The sequence below is a fragment of the Sorex fumeus genome, unplaced genomic scaffold (assembly GCF_029834395.1).
Source record: "Sorex fumeus unplaced genomic scaffold, SorFum_2.1 ptg000007l, whole genome shotgun sequence".
Classification (NCBI taxonomy): Eukaryota; Metazoa; Chordata; class Mammalia; order Eulipotyphla; family Soricidae; genus Sorex; species Sorex fumeus.
Genome location: NW_026606064.1, coordinates 6,479,748 through 6,502,453, shown reverse-complemented (window position 1 = coordinate 6,502,453; position 22,706 = coordinate 6,479,748). Strand labels below are relative to the sequence as shown.

Here is a 22,706-nt window from a genome sequence, read left to right as displayed (position 1 = left end):
TTTTTGCATTTAGAAATCTAAGGAGTTTTTTTCTGTTCCAAAATGTTCTTTATCCTATCCTAAGAAATCTGATTGAAGTATCTCTGTCACTGTCACTATCCTCCCATTGTTCATAGATTTGCTAGAGTGGGCCCAGTAAAGTGTCCATTGTGAGACTTTTTGTTACTGTGTTTGGCATATTGAATACTCTCGGTAGCTTGCTAGGGTCTCCAAGAGGGGCGAAGGAATCGAACCAGGCTCCGCTGGGCTGGCTTCACTCAAGGCAAATGCCCTACCGCTGTGAACTGAAAAGATTTTAAATGTTCATGGAGTGAATATGTACATAAATGATTTGATGGTTTGATATTTGTAAACCTTTTCTAGAATCAACATAAAGTTCAATTTCTTCTTTGTAACATCTCATCTCAAATAATGTAGCTAATTTAGGCACCAGGACATTGAGGTCAGCTTTCTAAAAGTTTTTGATAGAACCCTTTTTTTGAAAAACTTGTACTACATAGTATTTCTCTAGAAAAATGTAAAAAGAACTGTACTTTCTAATCCATTGTTTCACCAGACTTTAACATTTTTTTCACAATCTTTGCTTTAATTTGTGCACATATATCAATGTACTATATATACATATATATATACATTTAGGGATGTATAGCATGTACATAACATAAAGCAGAAAAGGCTTTGGAAAAGGCAATGGAAAAAGAACATGAAGTTGTTCTTTTTAATTGTAAACATTAAATTGTTTTTAATTTTTAAATTAAATTATTTTTAATCTTATACATGTAGTATAAGATATCATTTTGACTTTCTAAAATGTCAACAACTGAAGCAGGAGAGAGAGTACATCATGAAGAGCACTTGTCTTCCTTGCAATTGAATCCAGATTTTATACTCATCTCTACACATGGTTCCTGAGCTCTATGAGAAGTAATTCCTGAGTGCACGTAAAATGATGGATGTTGCATTAGTGCCTTCTGAATTTAGTAGAAACTTAGGCTTATCATTTAACAAGACCACACTTCAACGAATGACATAAGCCTTTGGATCAGTGTCAATCTTTAAAATTTAGGTTATATTCAGTAGTTTGAAGGATTTCCAAGCAGAATATGAGGAAGATGTCAATCTCTATTGGACAGCATCTGTGAAATAATTCACACACAATAAATATTTGTTATTGGAAACAAATATTTAGTGGAAGTGGTTGAAGAAAGTTAATTTCATAATGAAATCCTTTGTCTCTTTTAATTTTCACATTACATATGATTTAGAAATGAAGCACATGCATCATTTTGTGTTAATTCTCTCTTAGCACTCATTTTTTATAAAGATTTCCTTAACTGATTCGGATCTAAAAAAAAATCTCTTTCCACTCTAGTCTTTTAAACATCAGAGGATGTGTAAAGGGTACTAAAGTAAGAACATTGTGACTCAAGTGATGTTTACAATTTATAGACTACAGAAGTAGGACTTAATATTTTTATATAAAGTCCTATCAAATAGCACATGGAAAGGGAGAAAGGATGAAAAGTGACTTTAACAGTTTTTCAATTACAAAATTGAATTTAATGTCTTAAATGCATATGATGTCACAAATAACTGTACGTTTGTGTCTCAAGTTGATAAAATTTATTCAATTGCAGGAACTCTCTGTTTTTTATGTTACTTGTTCATCTTCCCTAAAAAGAACTCAATTTGCAGAAAAACAGAAAATAAAGCAATGTATTAATCAAAGGAGGTCGAAATACAAATTTCTTTTAATCCCATTAAAACAAAAGATTAAAGTTGAAGTATTTAGGTAAACTAATGAGTTATGTTGTGAGTAAGGAAGACCTCTGGAATATGAATAGACTATTACACTATTTCATTGGCATTTTGAATCTTCATGGTCAATCTATTCATTAGCTAGAAACTTTTTTGCTTCTAGACCCCAAATTGATGTTTATTGTCATGCAAAATTCTTTGTAACTGGACTGTGGGAGATAACACTATGGGTAAGTAGTTGCCTTGCATGCTGCCAACCTGTGTTTAATCCTTACCACCACCACATGTGACCCCTGATCCCCAACTCGAAATCATCCCTGAACACCACTAAATGTGGCATACACACACACAAACACACACGCACACATATATATACATATGAATTTCCTTCTATCATTCTATATAGTTATTAATTCAAATCTACTGGCAATAATTATTTGAGCAGTAATTTCTGAATTATAAAATAAGTATAAAAGTATATCAAGAAAACTATTTTTTATTAGGCATCAGTCACAGTTGTAGGACAAAGAAATATTTAGTGATCAGTAAAAATATCATAATTTTCTGACAATCATGCTTTCTTTTATAAGAAGAGTGTTTCATATTTGAGCACCTGTTTATAGATGATAGGAACTGTTAGTCAATTTCTGCTTATCTCAAACAAATTTCATAAAATAATTTTTTTCTCACTGATACTCCTTTTTTAGAGAGGAATATATTATATAATGACAGAAAGAGTATATTTATGCTCTGATTTATAATTTTCATGTTGCTCAGAACAATTATACCATGGTTTAGTTAACTAATAAAAATTTTTGAGGGGTCTCAAGTTTAGCCATAAGAAGGACTTGGGTGCTTGACATTCAGGTCAGTTCCTACCAATAGAAATCTAAGATTTAAGCAAACTAAGAAGATGAAACGTTAGACTCTAGATGCTCTGAGTTTAAATTCTAACTTTCTTATTTCCTAGCTGAATAGCTTTTATAGTTCTTAAAGTTATTAATGATAAATGGGTACTATAAAAATAATACTGTTTTTAAAATTAAATGAAATACTCCATGGAAAACTTCATACACATTATAAATTCTTAATAAATTTATACTGTTATTTATCATTAATTTTTGATAAACTTAAAAATAACACCAGACATATAGTTCTGCAGTAAATTCTTGCAGAGCTAAAAAATTGTGAGAGTCAGTCAAGATATTATAATTTTTATTATCCATTAGAAATTTGAATCTTATTCTGTAATACATTTCACCCATAAATATCAAATATTTTCTTCTGATTCTATTGAAAACACTTTCAAAGAGAAATCTAGGAACAACTTAAAGAAAGGTGTAAAAAATGAAAAATAAAAATTCTAACTAGTGAGGTACATTAAAGTTGAGTAAGTCACCAAGCACTGAAAACCTTATTGTTTTGAAATGTACACATTCCCAAGGGGAATAAGAGAGAATACTATAGGTTCATAATTTCCCTGGTAAACCTCTTTAAATTACATTTGGAAATGCAGAAGGTAATTTGTGTTTCTTTATTCCCAATCGTCCCAAATCATGTTGAGAGCAGTGTTGCACAAGCTATGGAAAACACTCTCTATTCTATCAGCCAGAGATGCTCTTAATCTTCCCCATAGAAGTAGCACTAGGAACTTGGAACAACTTTTACTTGTTGATCAGCTTCTGGATGGGTATTCATCCATAGAGAGCAGGATTTTGTCATCACCAGATGTTTCCAGAGATTAACATAGGGTGAGATGTATAATTTACATTTTTGTGATTTCAGAAAGGATTAAAAACTGTGATATAGCAATTAAAACTATCAATATTGTTTGTCATGCTTCTGAATTGAATAGAATCCCTGGGCTATCGTTTAATTGTGTGCATGAGAACTAGTCATAGACTTTTCTGACTCTAGATTATATTTCAAAAATTTATATTATAGTTACAAGTCTGAGGCTTTGAAAACACAAATGAAATAACATATCTATTTCAAAAGATAAGCATTTGCGATATTATTAGGAGTCATTAATATGCAGTTTAAGCAAACAAATATTTGGGGAGTGTGTTTGGAGTCACTATTGTTAGAATAGAAGCATGTCTTACTTTTTCTTAGCTCTCCATCAGCACTTCATTTATTCTTTCTATAGCTTTCATTTATCAGGTATCACAAAGGTTGTTTTCACTCAGGGGTTTGTGATATGAGGGGCTTTTTAAAGACTACTAATTTAGTGCATTGAGAATCAAATATTTTTACATTCGTAGACCATTGATATAAAACATACCATACCATTTGTATTTCACGAAAAGTCTAGTTGACTTGAAAAAGTAATGTATGTTAAGAAACAGAGTCCTTCATTAAAAAAGAAAAAATTCCACCAAATTTTATAATTGTTATTGATATAGAAAATTTAATATTTGATATTTCTGACATAGGTTAAGATGTATAATCTGTATTTTGTGATTTCAGGAAGGATTAAAAATTGTGATATAGTACTGAAAACTATAAGTATGATTTTTGATGCTCGAACTGACTAGAATCACATAAAAATTTGATATTTCTATCTAAAATGGATCAGATATATTTCAATGGAGGAAGTCTTAGATGGTTTTGTGTTAGTTGCAATAGTTTTGTCTCACTCTTTAAATGAACTCAATCAGCATGAAATCATATAGTTAAAAATGCATTTATTAATATATCAGCAAATAGAGGACAATTTAAAATTTACATAAATATTAGTCCACCAAAATTCTAAATATTCAGAAAAACCAACACAACTCTACTTTGAGTAGAGAAAAAGATCTGAAAAGAGACTATAATCTCCAGATTATCATGAAAAGCAAAGTGTTTAAGCAGATAGACAAAAAGTAAAATACACCTTTTATTACTATGCTAAAGAATGGTATAGGATAATATTTACAATGGGTTTAAGGCATATTTGACAGGGAAGAAAATAATGAGTTTTATTCTATTCTTTTTCAATGACTGATGCATCATAATTTAGAAATATGTTGGCAGGTAAAATAACTCAAAATAGAATTATATAAAATTTTAAAAAACAGGGGCTGGAGTCATAGCACAGCAAGTAGGGCATTTGCCTTGTATGGAACTGATCAGGGTTCGATTGCCTGCATCCCATATGGGTACCTGAGCACTGCCAGGAGTGATTCCTGAGTGCAAAACCAGGAGTACCCCATCGGCATATGTGACCCAAAAAGGAGAAAAAAATTTGAAAGGCAAACTTTTTATTGTTTTTTTTTGGGGGGGAAGGGGGTCACACCTGGTATTGTTCTGGAGCTTTTCAGTTTCTCTATTCAGGAATCACTCCTAATGCTGAGGGCCAGGTTGTGCCTCAATGTCATCTCTCCTGCATGCAGTGCAGTCTGTTGAGACATCACTCTTCTCAATCCTGTACTAATTATTTAAAAGTTAATCTGCTACAGATTTTCATATAATTTTGTAAATTGCACCAACTTAAATGTGAAAACTGAAATTTGTATTGTGTTAAGAGCCATTATGTTATTAGAAAAGTATTTTGTTGCCAAAATAATCAGAAAGAATTTATTGGCTATGGGGATACCTTGGAGGTCAATTAGAAGGTTAGAGCCCCAAGAGATTCGTGAGTCTACAGATAATGGCCAGAGGAGCACTGAGGCACACACAGTGCTTTCAGAAGTTTAACTAGGAATGAAAGTCTGTTGAATTTTCTATAGCAATCAGCATTGGGGGATGGAGCGACAGCACAGCAGATAAGGCATTGGCCTTGCACACAACCAACAAGTCAGACCCTAGTTCAATTCCTCCGCCCCCTCATAGAACCCGATAAGCTACCAAGAGTATCTAGCCCGCAGGACAAAGCCTGGCAAGCTATCCGTGAAGTATTCAATATGCCAAACACAGTAACAATTGTCACAATGGAGTAGTTACTGGTCCCGGTGGAGCAAATCGATGAACAATGGGAGGACAGTGACAGTGACAGTGAATCAGGATCGGAATAAATTTCTTCCTAGAGGAGTATGTAGGGCTAAATTGATATCAACCAGAATTTTGAGGAAAGAATCCTTAGACATAAGATGCAACACTTTTTATAAAGTATCCAATAATTACACCACTCATTATAAAATTTTATTGTTTATTAGAATGTTAGTTTCAAGCATGTAAACTAATTATTCTGGATAGAAAACCTGACAAGGGCTAAGTGGTAGTACTGCTCTCTAGTGGTAGCAGATAGGGTGTTTTCTTTGCAATTTGCAATCCTGGGTTTGGGATCCCCATAGCCATGCCAGGAATGATTTATGAGCATAGAACTAGGAAAAAAGTCCTAAGTATCACCAAGTGTAGTCCCAAAATAAAAGCGTAACAAACAAAAACAAAAATAGAAGATTAAAGTTCCATCTGATTTCATTCTCTGGAGCTTTTAGATGAGTAGATGAGAAACATGAATGATGCATTAAAAATTTAAGAATATGTTATTCTTCAGGAGCGTTCAAATTTTAAGTATCTTCTTACTAGAGATTAATCACAAGTATATGAGAATCCATGTTAATTTCTGATGAATTTCTTCTAACATTATCAATTTTTTTGTCAAACTATGAGAGAATAATTTCCTTTTATTCTCAATGAACTATCCAGTTCTATTCACAGCCCCTTATCTTTTCAAATAGTATCTCTGTTCCTGTACTAGAATTCAACACCAGGTGAAGAAAATCATCCCCCAAACAAAAAAACAAAGATCTGGAGAGTTCCCTGGGCACCAATAAAATAGCAAAATTAAACAGTATTGATCATTGATTTTTATTTGCATGAAAATTCTACAGTCACATCCATTATGTTTCTCAGGTAGGCAGCATTCCTAAAAAGTGCCTGCACAATTAGTTCCAATATCACCTATAATTTTTCAGCAGCTAACACAGGATGACTGCTGATAGGCTATATGAAATATCACAGCCTCTGGTTTTAGTGCTCTTATTGAATTTGAATGGGCTTACTGTGTCTATGAACTTGAACAATGGCTCACAGTTGGGAGTCAAAGTGGGGAGGAGGGAGATTGTTTTGAATAAATGAGCCAGTGAGCTCATTCATGGCTGCCCAGGAGACCCTAACACTTGACTAGTCCTTGTGTCCAATTGTTTCTTTGTGTGTTTGCTCCTCTCCTTCTCTACCAAGACTCTGCTAGATGGATGTGAAAATACCAATAGGATTGGCTTTTTGGGGGTAAATTACCTCAAAGGCAACAAGCTGAATTAGGGTCAAGTTCCTTCCTACTTAATTTTAATTTATCTACTAATTTTTCTTTGGCTTTTCATGTTTAGGGTTTCAGTATCATGCAACTATGTATGTAATGTTCACCTTTATCATATCTCATATTTTACTTGCAGTCCAACCCCCCAAAGACTCCTCTGCTCCTTTTTCCACCCCTTCCCTTTCCCTTTAGTAACAGTAGTTTTCACTGAGTCTAAAAGATAAGTGTCTTGTCAGAGTTTGTGTTAGCAATTCACATTTCACATATGAGTGAAGCAATCTGAAATTGTCTCATCCTTCCTTACTTCATTCACTTAGTATAATCATCTCCATATCCATCCATTTTACCCCAAAGCATAATTTCATCTTTTTAAAAAATGTAGTACTGGACTACTTTAGAATATTTTTGTCACAAATGTTTATGCAGTCCTCTTATTTCTATTTTGGCTTGATTCCCATGATGGCTACTGTGAAGATTCCTGACAAGGCCCACGAAGTACTAATACTCTTTTAAAGCAGTGTTTCCGTATCTTTTTTGGATGAATGTCCAGTGTTGGCTTTCTAAATCATATGGAATACAATACTGCATTGAATCGCCTTCATTTTTTATATTTTACCTGTTCCCTATAAATTACAATGAACTTAAAATCATAAACCCTATGATAAAGAACCTTTGTGTGAGGGATCTTTGGTTTTAAGCTGTGGATGTTCAAATTTTAAAATAAAATACGTGCCAGCAAATTCTAGATTTGGAAGTGGAGAGTTTGTCAGTTACTTTAACTAATGACTTGACATAGGAGACTTGGTCACTCCTAAAGTTAAAATTCACTCCTGAGCTTGCTCCCTATGATCATTTTTATGAAACTAAAGGAAAGATAAATGATACCTTCTCCTGAAACAAAAATTGAGTGTCACCTTCTCATCCAGGTGATTCAGGGTTGCTAACAATTTATCTAGACATTATTAAGACATTCATGGTTTTTTGTGCTGTATCTGCCTATATCCAAAATATTATATTTTTTCAAAAATAAATGATTAGAAAAATGTACTTAAAAGCTGTTGTTATGATGAAACATAAGTTTCATAAATTCATTACTATTTTTTCGGTGTCCCGAGGAAATACATTTGTTTTACCATGTATTTTCTTATTTTTTCTCATAAGAATTTTTACAAAAGTCGTTCTTCCTATACCGTTTACATAAGTAGAATATGTATCTCTGAAAGTTTAAGTCATTTGCTCCATAAAATAATAAAAATGGATAGAGGATACTAATTTTTAAGATAGGTGTATCTGAGTCTGATGTTCACAGTTAAACCAAAAGCAGTTCAGAACTTTATTAAAATTGCTTAACTTCACAGATATACTTGATATTCATGAAACTATGAAATTTTAATTGTTATATAAACATAGGTAAGGTAAAGGTAAAGGCCCTCCCGTTGATCGTCGATTTGCTCGAGCGGGCCCAGTAACATCTCCATTGGAGTCTTTGTTGTTACTGTGTCTGGCATATTGAATACTCTCAGTAGCTTGCCGGGCTCTCCGAGAGGGGCGGAGGAATTGAACTCGGGTCGGCCATATTGGCCGCGTGTAAGGCGAACGCCCTACCCGCTGTGCTATCACTCCAGCCCATTCCCAGCGCGTTGGTGGTATAGTGGTGAGCATATAAACATATCCTTACTTATATATTATATAAAAGATCTGTATACTAATATACACATAAACATAAAATCAGGGATGGAGTGATACCACAGCGGGTAGGGCATTTGTCTTGCACGTATCTGACCTGGGTTCCATTTTCAACATCCCAAATGGTCAACCAATAACTGCCAGGAGTACTTCCTGAATGCAGAGTCAGGAATAACCACTGAGCATCGCTGGGTTTGACCCAAAAAGCAAAAATCAAACAAACAAATCAAACAATACTAACAAAATCTATTACCGTGTCTATTAACATAACCATTCTTTGATGCTGTTTCAGTCTAGAAAAATAAGTGTTTAATAATTTTCTGGATAACCAAAAGGAAAGTTTTCTCAGGTTTGTAATTTGGAGTGGATGGCAAACTCTCCTGGTTAAGGGCATTTTACTGTAGGTAACATTTTGTATATTCTAATTACGGATAATGAATGGGAATCATCCTCACAATAATTCTGTGATATGTACTCATAAGCTATCTATGTAAATATATTTCACAAGATATTCAAAAAATTTGAAATAGATGTTTCTCTGGAGCTTGTGCTAGGTAAGGGTGAAAATCTCTTATCTTTTATTTTATTTTTAATTAAAATTTGATTTTTTGTTTTGGGATTACACTTGATGGTGCTCAGGGCTTACACCTGGTTCTGTACAGAGTGACCATACCTGAAAGTGCTCCAGGATTATATGTAGCACCAGACAGACGCAGCTTAATCCAGTACAAGGCAAGAGTCCTACCTTCTGCACTATCTCTCTGGACCCAATGTGTTTTCTTTTACAAAAATAAGTTTCCTCTATTCACTGTTGCACTATATAATTGTCCTCACGTTGTTCGTTGATTTGCTGGAGCTGACCAAGTAACGTCTCCATCGTGAGATTTATTGTTACTGTGTTTGGCATATCGAGTACCTCAAGGGTAGCTTGCCAGGCTTTGCCATGCAGACTAGATGCTCTCGGTAGTTTACCAGGCTTTCGAGAGGGACAGAGGAATTGAACCTGGCTCAGCCGGCCATCTGCTTGCAAGGAAAACGCCCTGCTGCTGAGCTGTCGCTCCAAGAGACGATAATAGGATATAACAGAGGGTGTTTATAGAATCATACTGCTAGAATAATAGATCTTAATGACAAAATGTAATTTGAAATTTGCATCGTAATGGTAGAAATTTTTTAATTAATTATGTACTTAATTTTAAATAATTAGTAAAGATCAACACATGTATATTTGTTGTAGTAAATGTATATTAATAAAAGTTGGCATTTTTCATAGGTGTTTTGCTCTTTAAAAATAAATACTTAATTTTAGGATGTCTAGATAATTTATCTTTCAAAAAATTAGTGAGATAACTATGACTTTTAAAATACCTTGAATCTGGATGCATTTTTCTTCATTTTATTTGTAGACAAGTTACACTGCATATCAGAAATTTCAAAAGTATGGTTCCTTTCCTACTCAAATATGATGCTTAACACAACTAATAAATAATTTTCCTAAAAACTGAAAAACCATATGTGAATCTGGATATATTTTAAAAATAATTTATTGAGGTAATATGGATTATAATACTGTCTATATTATTGTTTTCTTCTGATAATGCTACGTCAACCACTCTGCCACCAAAGTGTCAATAACCCTCCACTGTCCCATCCTACTTACACCCTTAACGAGAAAGTTGAGAGGAAAAAAATCATATCTTAAAACCCTCAACAATATGCAAGTTGAAGAAATCTAACTCAATAACTTAAAGACCATATTCAACAATTCCACAGGAACATTATAGTTCAAAGGGAAAACTTAAAGCCTTTTCTGTAATATGTGCACTTTTCACCACTACCACCTAAGATTTTTTGATTCTTAGCCACAAGAAGGAGAGGAAATAAACGAAAAGGAAATCAAAATGTTAATACTTCAAATTATAACTATTCACAAATGATACGATATTTTACATCAAGAACTACAGCAGTCATCAAAAAGTTAGAAGTAAATCAGTTGATAAAATAAAGTTTCAGGCTACAAAATTAATATGTGAATATGTTGTATGCTTATATGAAAATAAAAATGTAGTAGAGAAGGAAATAAAAAAGAGCAATTATGTATCAAAGATTCATGAAAATAGAAGTTAATAGGATTGCTCTTTGCAATTCATTCAAGATGTTTAATTTGAAATAATTAGAATAGACTACTGGCAAAAAATTACTTCTCAACATTTTCAAATAAGATTATGATGCAATTTCTGATACAATGTACTAGCATGTTCTCCAGATATTTATCAGCTCTACCCCGCAACCCCATTTTTCAAATTTCTAATGTTGCATCAAATAATGTAGATAATTAATGATAATTTATCGAAAACTGAAATATTTTGTTGGTATACGTGTTATGAAAAGTTCTGATGTGTGCATTTTATTCTTTTGCAGATACTATATTACTGCTTTGGTACCTTAGAGCTTCTCCTTGGAATACATGAAAAACCAAAGTTTTGTAACTGAATTTGTCCTCCTGGGACTCTCACAGAATCCAGATGTTCAGAAAATAATATTTGTTATATTTCTGTTTGTCTACATTGCAACGGTTAGTGGGAACCTGCTGATTGTGGTGGCCATCCTGAAAAGTCCAGTGCTCCTGGGCTCCCCAATGTACTTCTTCCTGGCTTTTCTATCCTTCCTGGACGTGTGCCTCTCCTCTGTCATTATCCCAAAAATGCTTGTTGACATTCTCTATGAAAAGAAAACCATCTCCTTTGCAGGCTGTATGACACAGCTCTTTTCGGAACACTTCTTAGGTGGGGCAGAGATGATCGTCCTCACAGCCATGGCCTATGACAGGTATGTGGCCATCTGTAAGCCTTTACACTATTCTTCCATCATGACCTCCAGGCTATGCAGCATTTTGATTGGAGTAGCCTGGACTGGGGGACTTCTTCATTCCATCATCCAAATTGCCTTTACTTCCCAGCTGCCTTTCTGTGGCCCTAACATCATGGATCATTTCTTGTGTGACTTGTACCCATTATTAAAACTTGCTTGCACTGATACTTACGTTTTTGGCATTTTAGTGGTGACCAACAGTGGATTAATCTGCATTCTAATCTTTTGCATGTTGCTTGTGTCTTATGGGGTCATCTTGTTTTCTCTGAGAAGTCACAGTACCGAAGGACAAAAGAAAGCCTTCTCCACCTGTGGCTCTCACATTGCTGTTGTGGTTATGTTGTTTGTCCCATGTATATTTGAGTACGCAAGGCCTCCAACTGCTTTCTACTTTGACAAAATGGTGGAGATATTCTACAGCATGCTTACTCCTCTGCTCAATCCATTAATTTATACTTTCAGGAATAAGGAGGTAAGGAATGCCATGACAAAATTGTGGAAAAGATTAATAGTTGTGTCTGATAAAAAATAAATCATTATTCACAGAAAATACAATTTCTTGTAAAAACTTCAAATTATTTTCATGTAATATTACGTAGCCTTACAATTTGAAGGAAGGTGAGACAATAAACAACATAAATTATAAGATTTTGGGAAAATGTTTCACTATGTTGAATATCATCTCAGAATTCTTATTTAAAATTTATAGATTATTTGTGTCCATATTTAAATCTAGCCATTGTAAAAAATTAACTGAAATAAGTCATCAATATTTGCCATCTTTGTTATAAATATAAACCCTTTGTGATTGAAGCTAAGTAGGTTTATGGATTAGGAACGAAGTTTGCTCAATTTTTCTAAAGAGGAATTTTTTGGATTTAGAAACCAAAGAGTTTTTTCAGTTCCAAAATGTTCTTTATCCTATCCTAAGAAATCTGATTGAACTATCACAGTCACTGTCACTGTCCTTCCATTGTTCATCAATTTGTTCTAGCAGGTCCAGTAAGGTCTCCATTGTTTTTGTTACTGTGTTTGGCATATTAAATACTCTCGGTAGCTTGCCAGGCTCTGCAAGAGGGGCGAAGGATTCGAATCTGGCCCAGCCCGGCTGGCTGCGTGCAAGGCAAATGCCCTACCGCTGTGAACTATACAAGATTTTAAATGTTCATGGAGTGCATTTATACAATAAAGACTTGCTGGTTTGATATTTGTAAACCTTTTCTAGAATCAACATAAAGTTCAATTTCTTCTTTGTAACATCTCATCTCAAATAATGTAGCTAATTTAGGTACCAGAACATTGAGGTTAGCTTTCTAAAAAATTTTGATAGAAGCCTTTTTTTGAAAAACTTGTACTACATAGTATTTTACTAGAAAAATGTAAAAAGAACTGTACTTTCTAATCCGTTGTTTCACCAGACTTTAACATTTTTTTTCACAATCTTTGCTTTGATTTGGACACAAATATCAATGTAATATATATATATATATACATATATGTATACACACACACACACACATACATTTTGGGATGTATAGCATGTACATACCATAAAGCAGAAAAGGCAATGGAAAAAGAACATGAGGTATTTTTTTGTATAAGATACCATTTTGACTTTCTAAAATGTCACCAACTGAAGCAGGATAGAGAGTACAGCAGGAAGACCAGTTGTCTTCCATGCAATTGAATTCAGATTTTATACTCACACTCACACATGGTCCCTGAGCTCTATGAGAAGTAATTTCTGAGTGCTGAGTTCAGAAAAACCTCCTGAGCAAGCTATGTATGGTCCCAAATCCAAAATCTTCATTAAACTAAAATAAGTATTGAGAGTTTTAATAGGGGAAATATCAAGCTGTATACTTTTTTTTTTTTTTGGTCGACCTGGGGTTGCTCCTGGCTGTGCACTGTGGAATTAATCCTGGAAGTTCTTAGGGGACCATATGGGATGTCGAGGAGCCAATCCCGGTCTTTGGAATACAAGGCAACGTCCTACCCACTGTACTAGCACTTTAGTCCTCTACTTTTAAGTCCCTACTCCCTATCTTTCACAATGTCTGTTGGGAATAATGGATAAATCCAGCAACAAAACTTGAAGAGGTGTTCATCTGAAATGAGACATGCTTATAATCAGCACTGCTTTCCTGTTTTTATGTCCATAAATTTTTACTTTATTATTAACTTAAAACATTGCATAATCTGCCTCACATCGTTTTACACCACCTCTATACAAATTCACATTATGACTTCTTTATTCATTTAAAATCTATAAAGGTCTATTTTATTGAGGCAACCTTTGCTTTTTCTAAAATAATGTATAAAACTCCTCTTCTCCTGACATTTTTAATCAGTTTTACTCTACTGGGGTCCAACTGTCATCTAGAGCATAGAGTGACATTCTATGATACCAGGGATATCTGAAATTATTTAACAAGATTTTTTGGCATCTAAGTTCCCAACCAATCAGAGCTGCTCCTACTGGGATCCTAGAATGGTAGACCTTGAAGAAATAGCACAGCTATTAATTAGCTCTAGAAAAATCCAGAATAGTTAATCAGGCAGTCCATCTGGCTCATGGTGGCAAGATGTTGGGATATGAGTGCAGTGCTGGGATTTTGGGGGAGGAAACTTAGTTCATCTCCCTTTAAAATGAACCCGGATACTCAGCCAGGACAAAGTACCAAAGAGATTTTGGCCTATTGGTCTCTTTAGAGATTTGATTATGAGTCTCTGAAACGAGACAGGTAGATGAGCTTACTTGTAGGTAGGGGTGAAATATGGATGTGGCCGCAAATGCTTCCTCAAGAACCGGAAGTGGGGGGTGGTTGCGAATCTCAATTCCAATAAACCTCAGAGTTTTCAGGGGAAAAAAACCCTGCTTTAACTGAAACATTTAGAAAACATTCCCACTTTATAATATAGCACGTAAAATGATGGATGCTACATTAGTGCCTTCTGAATTTAATAGAATCATAGGCTTAACATTTAACTAGATCACACTTCAACTAATCACATAAGACTTGAATTAGAGTCAATTTTTAAAATTTAGGTTATATTTAGTAGTTTGAAGGATTTCCAAGCAGAATATGAGTAAGATATCAATCTCTATTAGACAGCATCTGTGAAATAATTCACACACAATATATATTTGTTCACTGTCACTGTCACTGTCCTCCCGTTGTTCAGTGATTTTCTCGAGTGGGCCCAGTAACATCTCCATTGTGAGACTTGGTTGTTACTGTGTTTTGCATATTGAATACATCACGGGGACCATGCTAGGCTTTGCCCTGCGGGTGAGATACTCTCGGTAACTTGCCTGGCTCTCGAAGAGGGGTGGAAGAATTGAACTCGGGTCGGCCATGTTGGCTGTGTGCGAGGCAAACACCCCACCTGCTGTGCTATCGCTCCAGCCCATATATTTATTATTGAACACAAATATTTGGCGGAAGTGGCTAAAGAAAATTAATTTCATAATGAAATCCTTTGTCTCTTTAATTTTCACATTATATATGAATTAGAAATGAAGCACATGCATCATTGTGTGATAATGCTCTGTTAGCACTTATTTTTTATAAAGCTTTCCTTAACCAGTCCAGACATCTAAAAAAATCTCTCTCCACTCTAGACTTTTGGACATCAGAGGATGTGTAAAGGATACTAAAGTAAGTACACTGTGACTCAAGTGATGCTTACAAATTACAGACTACAGAAGTAGGACTAAATATTTTTATATAAAGTCCAATCAAATACTACATGGAAAGAGACAAAGGTTGAAAAGTGACTTTAACAGTCATAAAATTGAATTTAATGTCTTAAATGCATATGATGTCACAAATAACTGTACATTTGTGTCTCAAGTTGATAAAATTTATTCAATTGCAGGAACTCTCTGTTTTTTATGTTACTTGTTCATCTTCCCTAAAAAGAACTCAATTTGCAGAAAAACAGAAAATAAAGCATTAATCAAAGGAGGTAGAAATACAAATTTCTTTTAATCCCATTTTAAAAAAAAGATTAAAGTTCAAGTATTTAGGCAAACCAATGAGTTATGTTGTGAGTGATGAAGACCTCTGGAATATGAATAGACTATAACGCTATTTCCTTGGCATTTTGAATCTTCATGGTCAATCTATTCATTAGCTAGAAATTTTTAACTTCTAGACCTAAAATTGATGTTTTACTGTGATGAAAAATTCTTTGTAACTAGATTGGAGAGATACCACTATGCGTAAATAGTTGCCTTGCATGCTGCCAACCTCATTTAATCCTTACCAGCACATGTGATCCCCAAGCCCGAACACGGAATCATCCCTGATCACCACGAAATGTGGCATACACACATGCACACACACACACATGTATAAATTAATTTCCTTCTATCATTCCATATAGTTATTAATTCAAATATACTGGCAATAATTATTTGATCAGTAATTTCTGAGTTATAAAATACCATACTGAATAATAATATATGATACTGAATAACATGTCATTAAAATGATTACAGGTATATGAAGAAATAGAGCCAATGAGAAATTAATCCATTCCAACTTAGAAAAGGGAGATATGCAATTAGAAATATAAAAGTATATCAAGAAAACTATTTTTTATTAGGAATCAGTCACAGTTCTAGGACAGAGAAATATTTAATGATCAGTAAAAATATCATAATTTTCTGACAATCATGCTTTCTCTTATCAGAAGAGTGTTTCATATTTGAGCACATTGTTTATAGATAATAGGAACTGTTAGTCAATTTCTGCTTATCTCAAACAAATTTCATAAAATAATTTTTTTTCTCACTGATACTCTTTATTTAGAGAGAATATATTATATAATGACAGAAAGAGTACATTTATGCTCTGATTTTAACTTTCATGTTGCTCAGAACAGCTACACTATGGTTTAGTTAACTAATAAAAATTTTTGAGGGGTCTCAAGTCTAGCCATAAGAAGGACTTGGGTGCTTGACATTAAGGTCATCTCCTACCAATAGAAATCTAAGATTTAAGCAAACTAAGAAGATGAAACTTTAGACTGTAGATGCTCTGAGTTTAAATTCTTTCTTATTTCCTAGCTGAATAGCTTCTATAGTTCTTAGTGTTATTAATGATAAATATAAAAATAACACTGTTTTCAAAATTAAATGAAATACTCCATGGAAAACTTTATACACATTATAAATTTTTCATAAATTTATCCTGTTATTTATCATTAATTTTTGATAAACATAAAAATAACACCAGACATATAGTTCTGCAGTAAATTCTTCCAGAGCTAAAAAATTGTGAGAGTCAGAGTCAAGATATTAAAACTTTTATTATCTATTAGAAATTTGAATCTTATTCTGCAATACATTTCACCCATAAATATCAAATATTTTATTCTGATTCGAATGAAAACACTTTCAAAGAGAAATCTAGGAACAACTTAAAGAAAGGTGTACAGAATGAAAAGTAAAAATTCTAATTAGTGAGGTACATTAATGTTGAGTAAGGTAATAAGCACTGAAAACCTTATTGTTTGGAAATGTACACATTCCCACGGGGAATGAGAGAGAATACTATAGATTCATAATTTCCCTGATAAACCTCTTCAAATTACATTTGGAAATCCAGAAGGCAATTTGTGTTTCTTTATTCTCACCCATCCCAAGTTAAGTTGAGAGCAGTACTGCACAAGCTATGGAAGACATTCTCTGCTCTATCAGCCAGAGATGCTCTTAATCTTCCCCATAGAAGTAGCACTAGGACCTTGGAACAACCTTTACTTGTTGATCAGCCTCTGGATGGGTATTTATCCATAGAGAGTAGGAGTTTATCATAACCAGAACTTTCCAGAGAATGACACAGGGTGAGACGTATAATTTACATTTTTGTGATTTCAGGAAGGATTAAAAACTGTGATATAGCAATTAAAACTATCAGTATTCTTTGTTATGCTTCTAAATTGACTAGAATCACAGGCTTATCGTTTAATTGTGTGCATGAGAACTAGTCATAAACTTTTCTGACTCTAGATTATATTTAAAAAAATTTATATTATAGTTACAAGTCTGAGGCTTTGAAAACACAAATGAAATAACGTGTCTATTTCAAAATATAAGCATTTGTGATATTATAAACAGTCATTAATATGTGGTTTAAGTAAACAAATATTTGGAGAGTATGGTTGGAGTCACTGTTGTTAGAATAGAAGCATGCCTTATTTTGTTTCAGCTCTCAATCAGCACTTCATTTATTCTTCCTATAGCTTTCATTTATCCGGTATACAAAGACTGTTTTCACTTAGGTGTTTGTGATAGGAGGGGCTATCTAGAGACTACTAATTTAGTGCACTGAGAATCAAATATTTTTACATTCGTAGACCATTGCTATAAAACATACCATTGAGTATTTCACGAAAAGGCTAGTTGACTTGAAAAAGTGGTTTATGTTAGAAAAGAGTCCTTCATTAAAAACGAAAAACTCCAGTATATTTTATAATTGTTATCGATATTGCAGATTTGATATTTGATATTTCTGACATAGGGTAACATGTATAATTTGTATTTAGTGATTTCAGGACTGATTAAAAATTGTGATATAGTACTGAAAACTATAAGTATGATTTTTGATGCTCGAATTGACTAGAATCACATAAAAAATTCATGTTTTTATCTGCAATGGATCAGATATATTTCAATGGAAGAAGTCTGAGATGCTTTTGTGTTAGTTGCAATAGTTTTGTCTCACTCTTTAAATGAAGTCAATCAGCATGAAATCATAACGTTAAAATGCATTTATTAAAATATCAGAAATTAGAGGACAATTTAAAAGTTACATCAATTTTAGTCCACCAAAATTCTAAATATTCAGATAAAGCAACACAACTCTACTTTGAGTAGAGAAAAAGATCTGAAAATAGACTATAATTCCCAAATTATCATGAAAAGTAAAGTGTTTAAGCAGATAGACAAAAATAAAAATATACCTTTTATTATTACGCTAAACAATGCTATTGGATCATATTTACAAAGCGTTTAAGGCACATTTGACAGGGAAGAAAATAATGAGTTTTATTCTATTCTTTTTGAATGACTGATGCAGAATTACTTAGAAATATGGTGGCAGGTAAAAATACTCAAAACAGAATTATATAAAATTTTTAAAAAATGGGGCTGTAGCAATAGCACTGTGGGTAGGGCATTTGCCTTGCATGCATCCGAGTCAGGTTCGATTGCCAGCATCCCATATGGGTCCCTGAGCACTGCCAGGAGTAATTCCCGAGTGCAAAACCAGGAGTACCCCCTCACCGTGTGTGACCCAAAAAGAAAAGAAAAATTTTTGAAAGAACAAACTTTTTTTGGTTTCTTTTTGTGTCAAATCTGGTATTGTTCAGGAGCTTTTCAGTTTCTTTACTCAAGAATCACTCCTAATGCTGGAGGCCAGGTGGTGCTCAAACCCAACCCTACTGCATGGACTGCAGTCTGTTGAGGTGTCACTCTGCTCCATCCCATACTAATTATTTAAAAGTAAATCTGCTACAGATTTTCATATAATTTTGAAAATTGCACCCACTTAAAGGTGAAAACTGAAATTTGTATTGCTTTAAGAGCCATTATGTTATTAGAAAAGTTTTTTGTTGCTAAAATAATCAGAAAGAAGTTCTTGGCTGTGGGGATAACATGGAGGTCAATTATGAGGTCAGAGGCCCAAGAGATTCCTGAGTCTACAGATAATGGCCAGAGGAGCACTGAGGCACACACAGTGCTTTCAGGAGTTGAACTAAGAATGAAATTAGTAGAATTTTCTATAGCAGTCAGAATTGGGGGCTGGAGCAATAGCAGAGAAGGTAAGGCGTTGGCCTTGCAAGCGTCCAACAAGGCCGACTGGAGTTTGATTCCACCGCCCCTCTCAGAGAACCCGGCAAGCTACCAAGAGTATCTAGTCCGCAGGGCAAAGCCTGGCAAGCTACCCGTGATGTATTCAATATGCCAAACACAGTAACAATTGTCACAATGGAGTAGTTACTGGGCCTGCTCGAGCAAATCGATGAACAACGGGAGGACAGTGACAGTGACAGTCAATCAGGATTGGAATATGTTTCTTCCTAGAGGAGTATGTAGGGCTAAATTTATATCAACCAGAATTTTGAGGATAGAACCCTTAGACATAAGATGTAACATTTTTTATAAAGTTTACAATTATTAAACCATCCATTATAAAACTGTATATTATGTTAGAATGTTAGTTCCAAGCACGTGAACTAATTTTTCTGGATAGAAAACCTGATAAGGGCTGAGTGAGACTACTGCTATCTAATGACAGCAGGTAGGGTGTTTTCTTTGCACTTTGCGATCCTGACTTTGGGATTCCCTGAGCCATGCCAGGAATGATCTCTGAGCAAAGAATTAGGAAAAACTCCTAAGTACCACCAATGTAGCCACAAAATAAAAGCAAAATAAACAAAAACAAAAATAGAAGATTACAGTTCCATCTGATCTCCTTCTCTTGACCTTTTAGATGAGAAATATCAATGATGCATTAATAGTTGTATTTAAGAATATGTTATTCTTCGGCAGCATAAAAATTTTAAATATCTTCTTACTAGAGATTAATCACCAGTACATGAGAATCCTTGTTAATTGCTGATGAATTTCTTCTAATTTTATCAAATCTTTTGTCAAATTTAGAGAGAATAATTTTCTTTTATTTTTAATAAACTATCCAGTTCTATTCACAGACCCTTATGTTTTCAAATAGTATCTCTATTCCTGTACTAGAATTCAACACCAGGTGAGGAAAATCATCCCCCAAACAAAAAACAAAGATCTGTAGAGTTCTCCGGGCACCAATAAAATAGCAAAATTAAAGAATATTGATCATTGATTTTTTTTTGCATTAAAATTCTATAGTCACATCCATTATGTTTCTCAGGTAGGCAGAATTCCTAAAAAGTGCCTGCACAGTTAGTTCCAAAACCATCTATAATTTTTCACCAGCTAACACAGGATGCCTGTTGATTGGCTTTGTGAAATATCACAATGCTCTTATTGAATTTGGATGGGTTTAATGTGTCTATGAACTTGAACAATGGCTCACAGTTTGGAGTCACAGTGGGGGGGGGGCGGAGGGATATCATATTGAAGAAATGCTCTTAATGCTCTTACTGAATTCAATATGCCAAACACAGTAACAAGAAGTCTCACTCATAAGCTATCTATGAAAATATATTTCACAAGATATTCTAAAAATTTGAAATAGATGTATCTTTGGAGATTGTGCTAGGTAAGGTTGAACAGCTCTTATCTTTTATTTTATTTTTAACTAAAATTTGATTTTTGGTTTTGGGATTACTATTGATGGTGCTCAGGGCTTACACCTGGTTCTGTACTGAGTCACCATGCCTGAAAGTGCTCCAGGAGTATATGTAGCACCAGACAGGCGCAGGTTAGTGCAGTGCAAGGCAAGAGTCCTACCTTCTGTACTCTCTCTGGACCCAATGTTTTTTCTTTTACAAAAATAAGTTTCCTCTATTCACTGTAGCACTGTATCACTATCCTCACATTGTTCATTGATTTGCACGAGCGGGCCCAGAAATGCCTCCATTGTGAGATTTATTGTTACCGTGTTTGGCGTATCGATTACCACATGGGTAGCTTGCCAGGCATTGCCCTGAAGACTAGATTCTTTCGGTTCTTTAGAGGGGCAGAGGAGTTGAACCTGGCTTGGCCGCTGGTTGCTTGCAAGGCAAACGCCCTGCAGCTGTTCTATCTGTTCAAGAGAGGATAATAGGATATAACAGAGGCTATTTATCTATGATACTGCTAGAATAATAGTTCTTAATGGCAAAAAACAATAGTAAAAATTTTTAGTTTATTATGTACTTAATTTTAAGTAATTAGTAAAGATCAACACATGTATATTTGTTGTAGTAAATGTGTATTAATAAAAGTTGGCATTTTTCATAGGTGTTTTGCTCTTTTAAAAACAAATACTTAATCTTAGGAGGTCTAGATAATTTATCTTTCAAAAAATTAGTGAGATAATTATGACTTTTAAAATACCTTGAGCCTGGATGCATTTTTCTCCATTTTATTTGAAGACAAGTTATAGTGCTTATAACAGATGTCAAAAGAATGGTTCTTTTCCTACTCGAATACAACGCTTATCATAACTAATAAATAATTTTTCCTAAAAACTGAAAAATCATATGTGAATTCTGGATATATTTTTAAAAATAGCTAATTGAGGTAATATGGGTTACAACTGTGTCTATATTACCGTTTTCTTCTGATAATGCTACTTCAACCACTCTGCCACCAAAGTGTCAATAACCCTACACCATCCCATCCTCCTCAAACCATAAGGAGAAAGTTAAGAGGATAAAATTCATATATTAAAACCATCAATAACATGCAAGTTGAATAAATCTAACTCAATATCTTGAAGACCATATTCAACATTTCCAGAGGAACATTATATTTCAAAGGGACAACTTAAAGCCTTTTCTGTAATATGTGCACTTTCACCACTACTACCTAAGATTTTTTTGATGCTTAGCCACAACAAGGAAACAAGGAAAAGAATGAAAAGGAATTCAAAATGCTAAATACTTCAAATGATTACTGTTCACACATGATGTGATATTTTACATCAAGAACTAAAAAGGTCATCAAAAAACTAGAAGTTAAACAATTGATGAAATAAAGCATCAAGTTACAAAATCAAGATGTGAATATGTTTTATGCTTATATGAAAATAAAAATGTAGTAGAGAAGGAAATAAAAAAACAATTGTGTATCAAAGACTCATGAATCTAAATATTAATAGGATCAGTCTTTGAAAAGCATTCAAGAAATTTTCTTCCAAATAATTAGAATTGACTATTGACAAAAAACTACTTCTCAACATTTTCAAATAAGATTATGATGCAATTTCTGATACAATTTACTAGCATGTTCTCCAGACATTTGACCAGCTCTCCCCCACTACCCCATTTTACAAATTTCTAATTGCATCTCATAATGTAGAGAATTGATGATAATTAATCCTAAAAATGAAATTTTTTGTTGGTGTGAGTGTTATTGAAAAGTTCTGATTTGTGCATTTTATTGCTTTGCAGATACTATATTGCTGCTCTGGTAGCTTAGAGCCACTCGTTGGAA

General features: G+C 33.8%; 1 protein-coding gene across 1 annotated transcript; it reads left to right on the top strand.

Moving 5' to 3' along the window:
- The first annotated feature begins 11,150 nt into the window (after nt 1–11,150).
- Nucleotides 11,151–12,089, top strand: LOC130045185 (olfactory receptor 4C15-like). Its single transcript, XM_056137893.1, has one exon. The coding sequence runs from the start codon at nt 11,154–11,156 to the stop codon at nt 12,087–12,089; it is 936 nt and encodes a 311-aa protein (XP_055993868.1). The 5' UTR covers nt 11,151–11,153.
- Nucleotides 12,090–22,706: the final 10,617 nt, after the last annotated feature.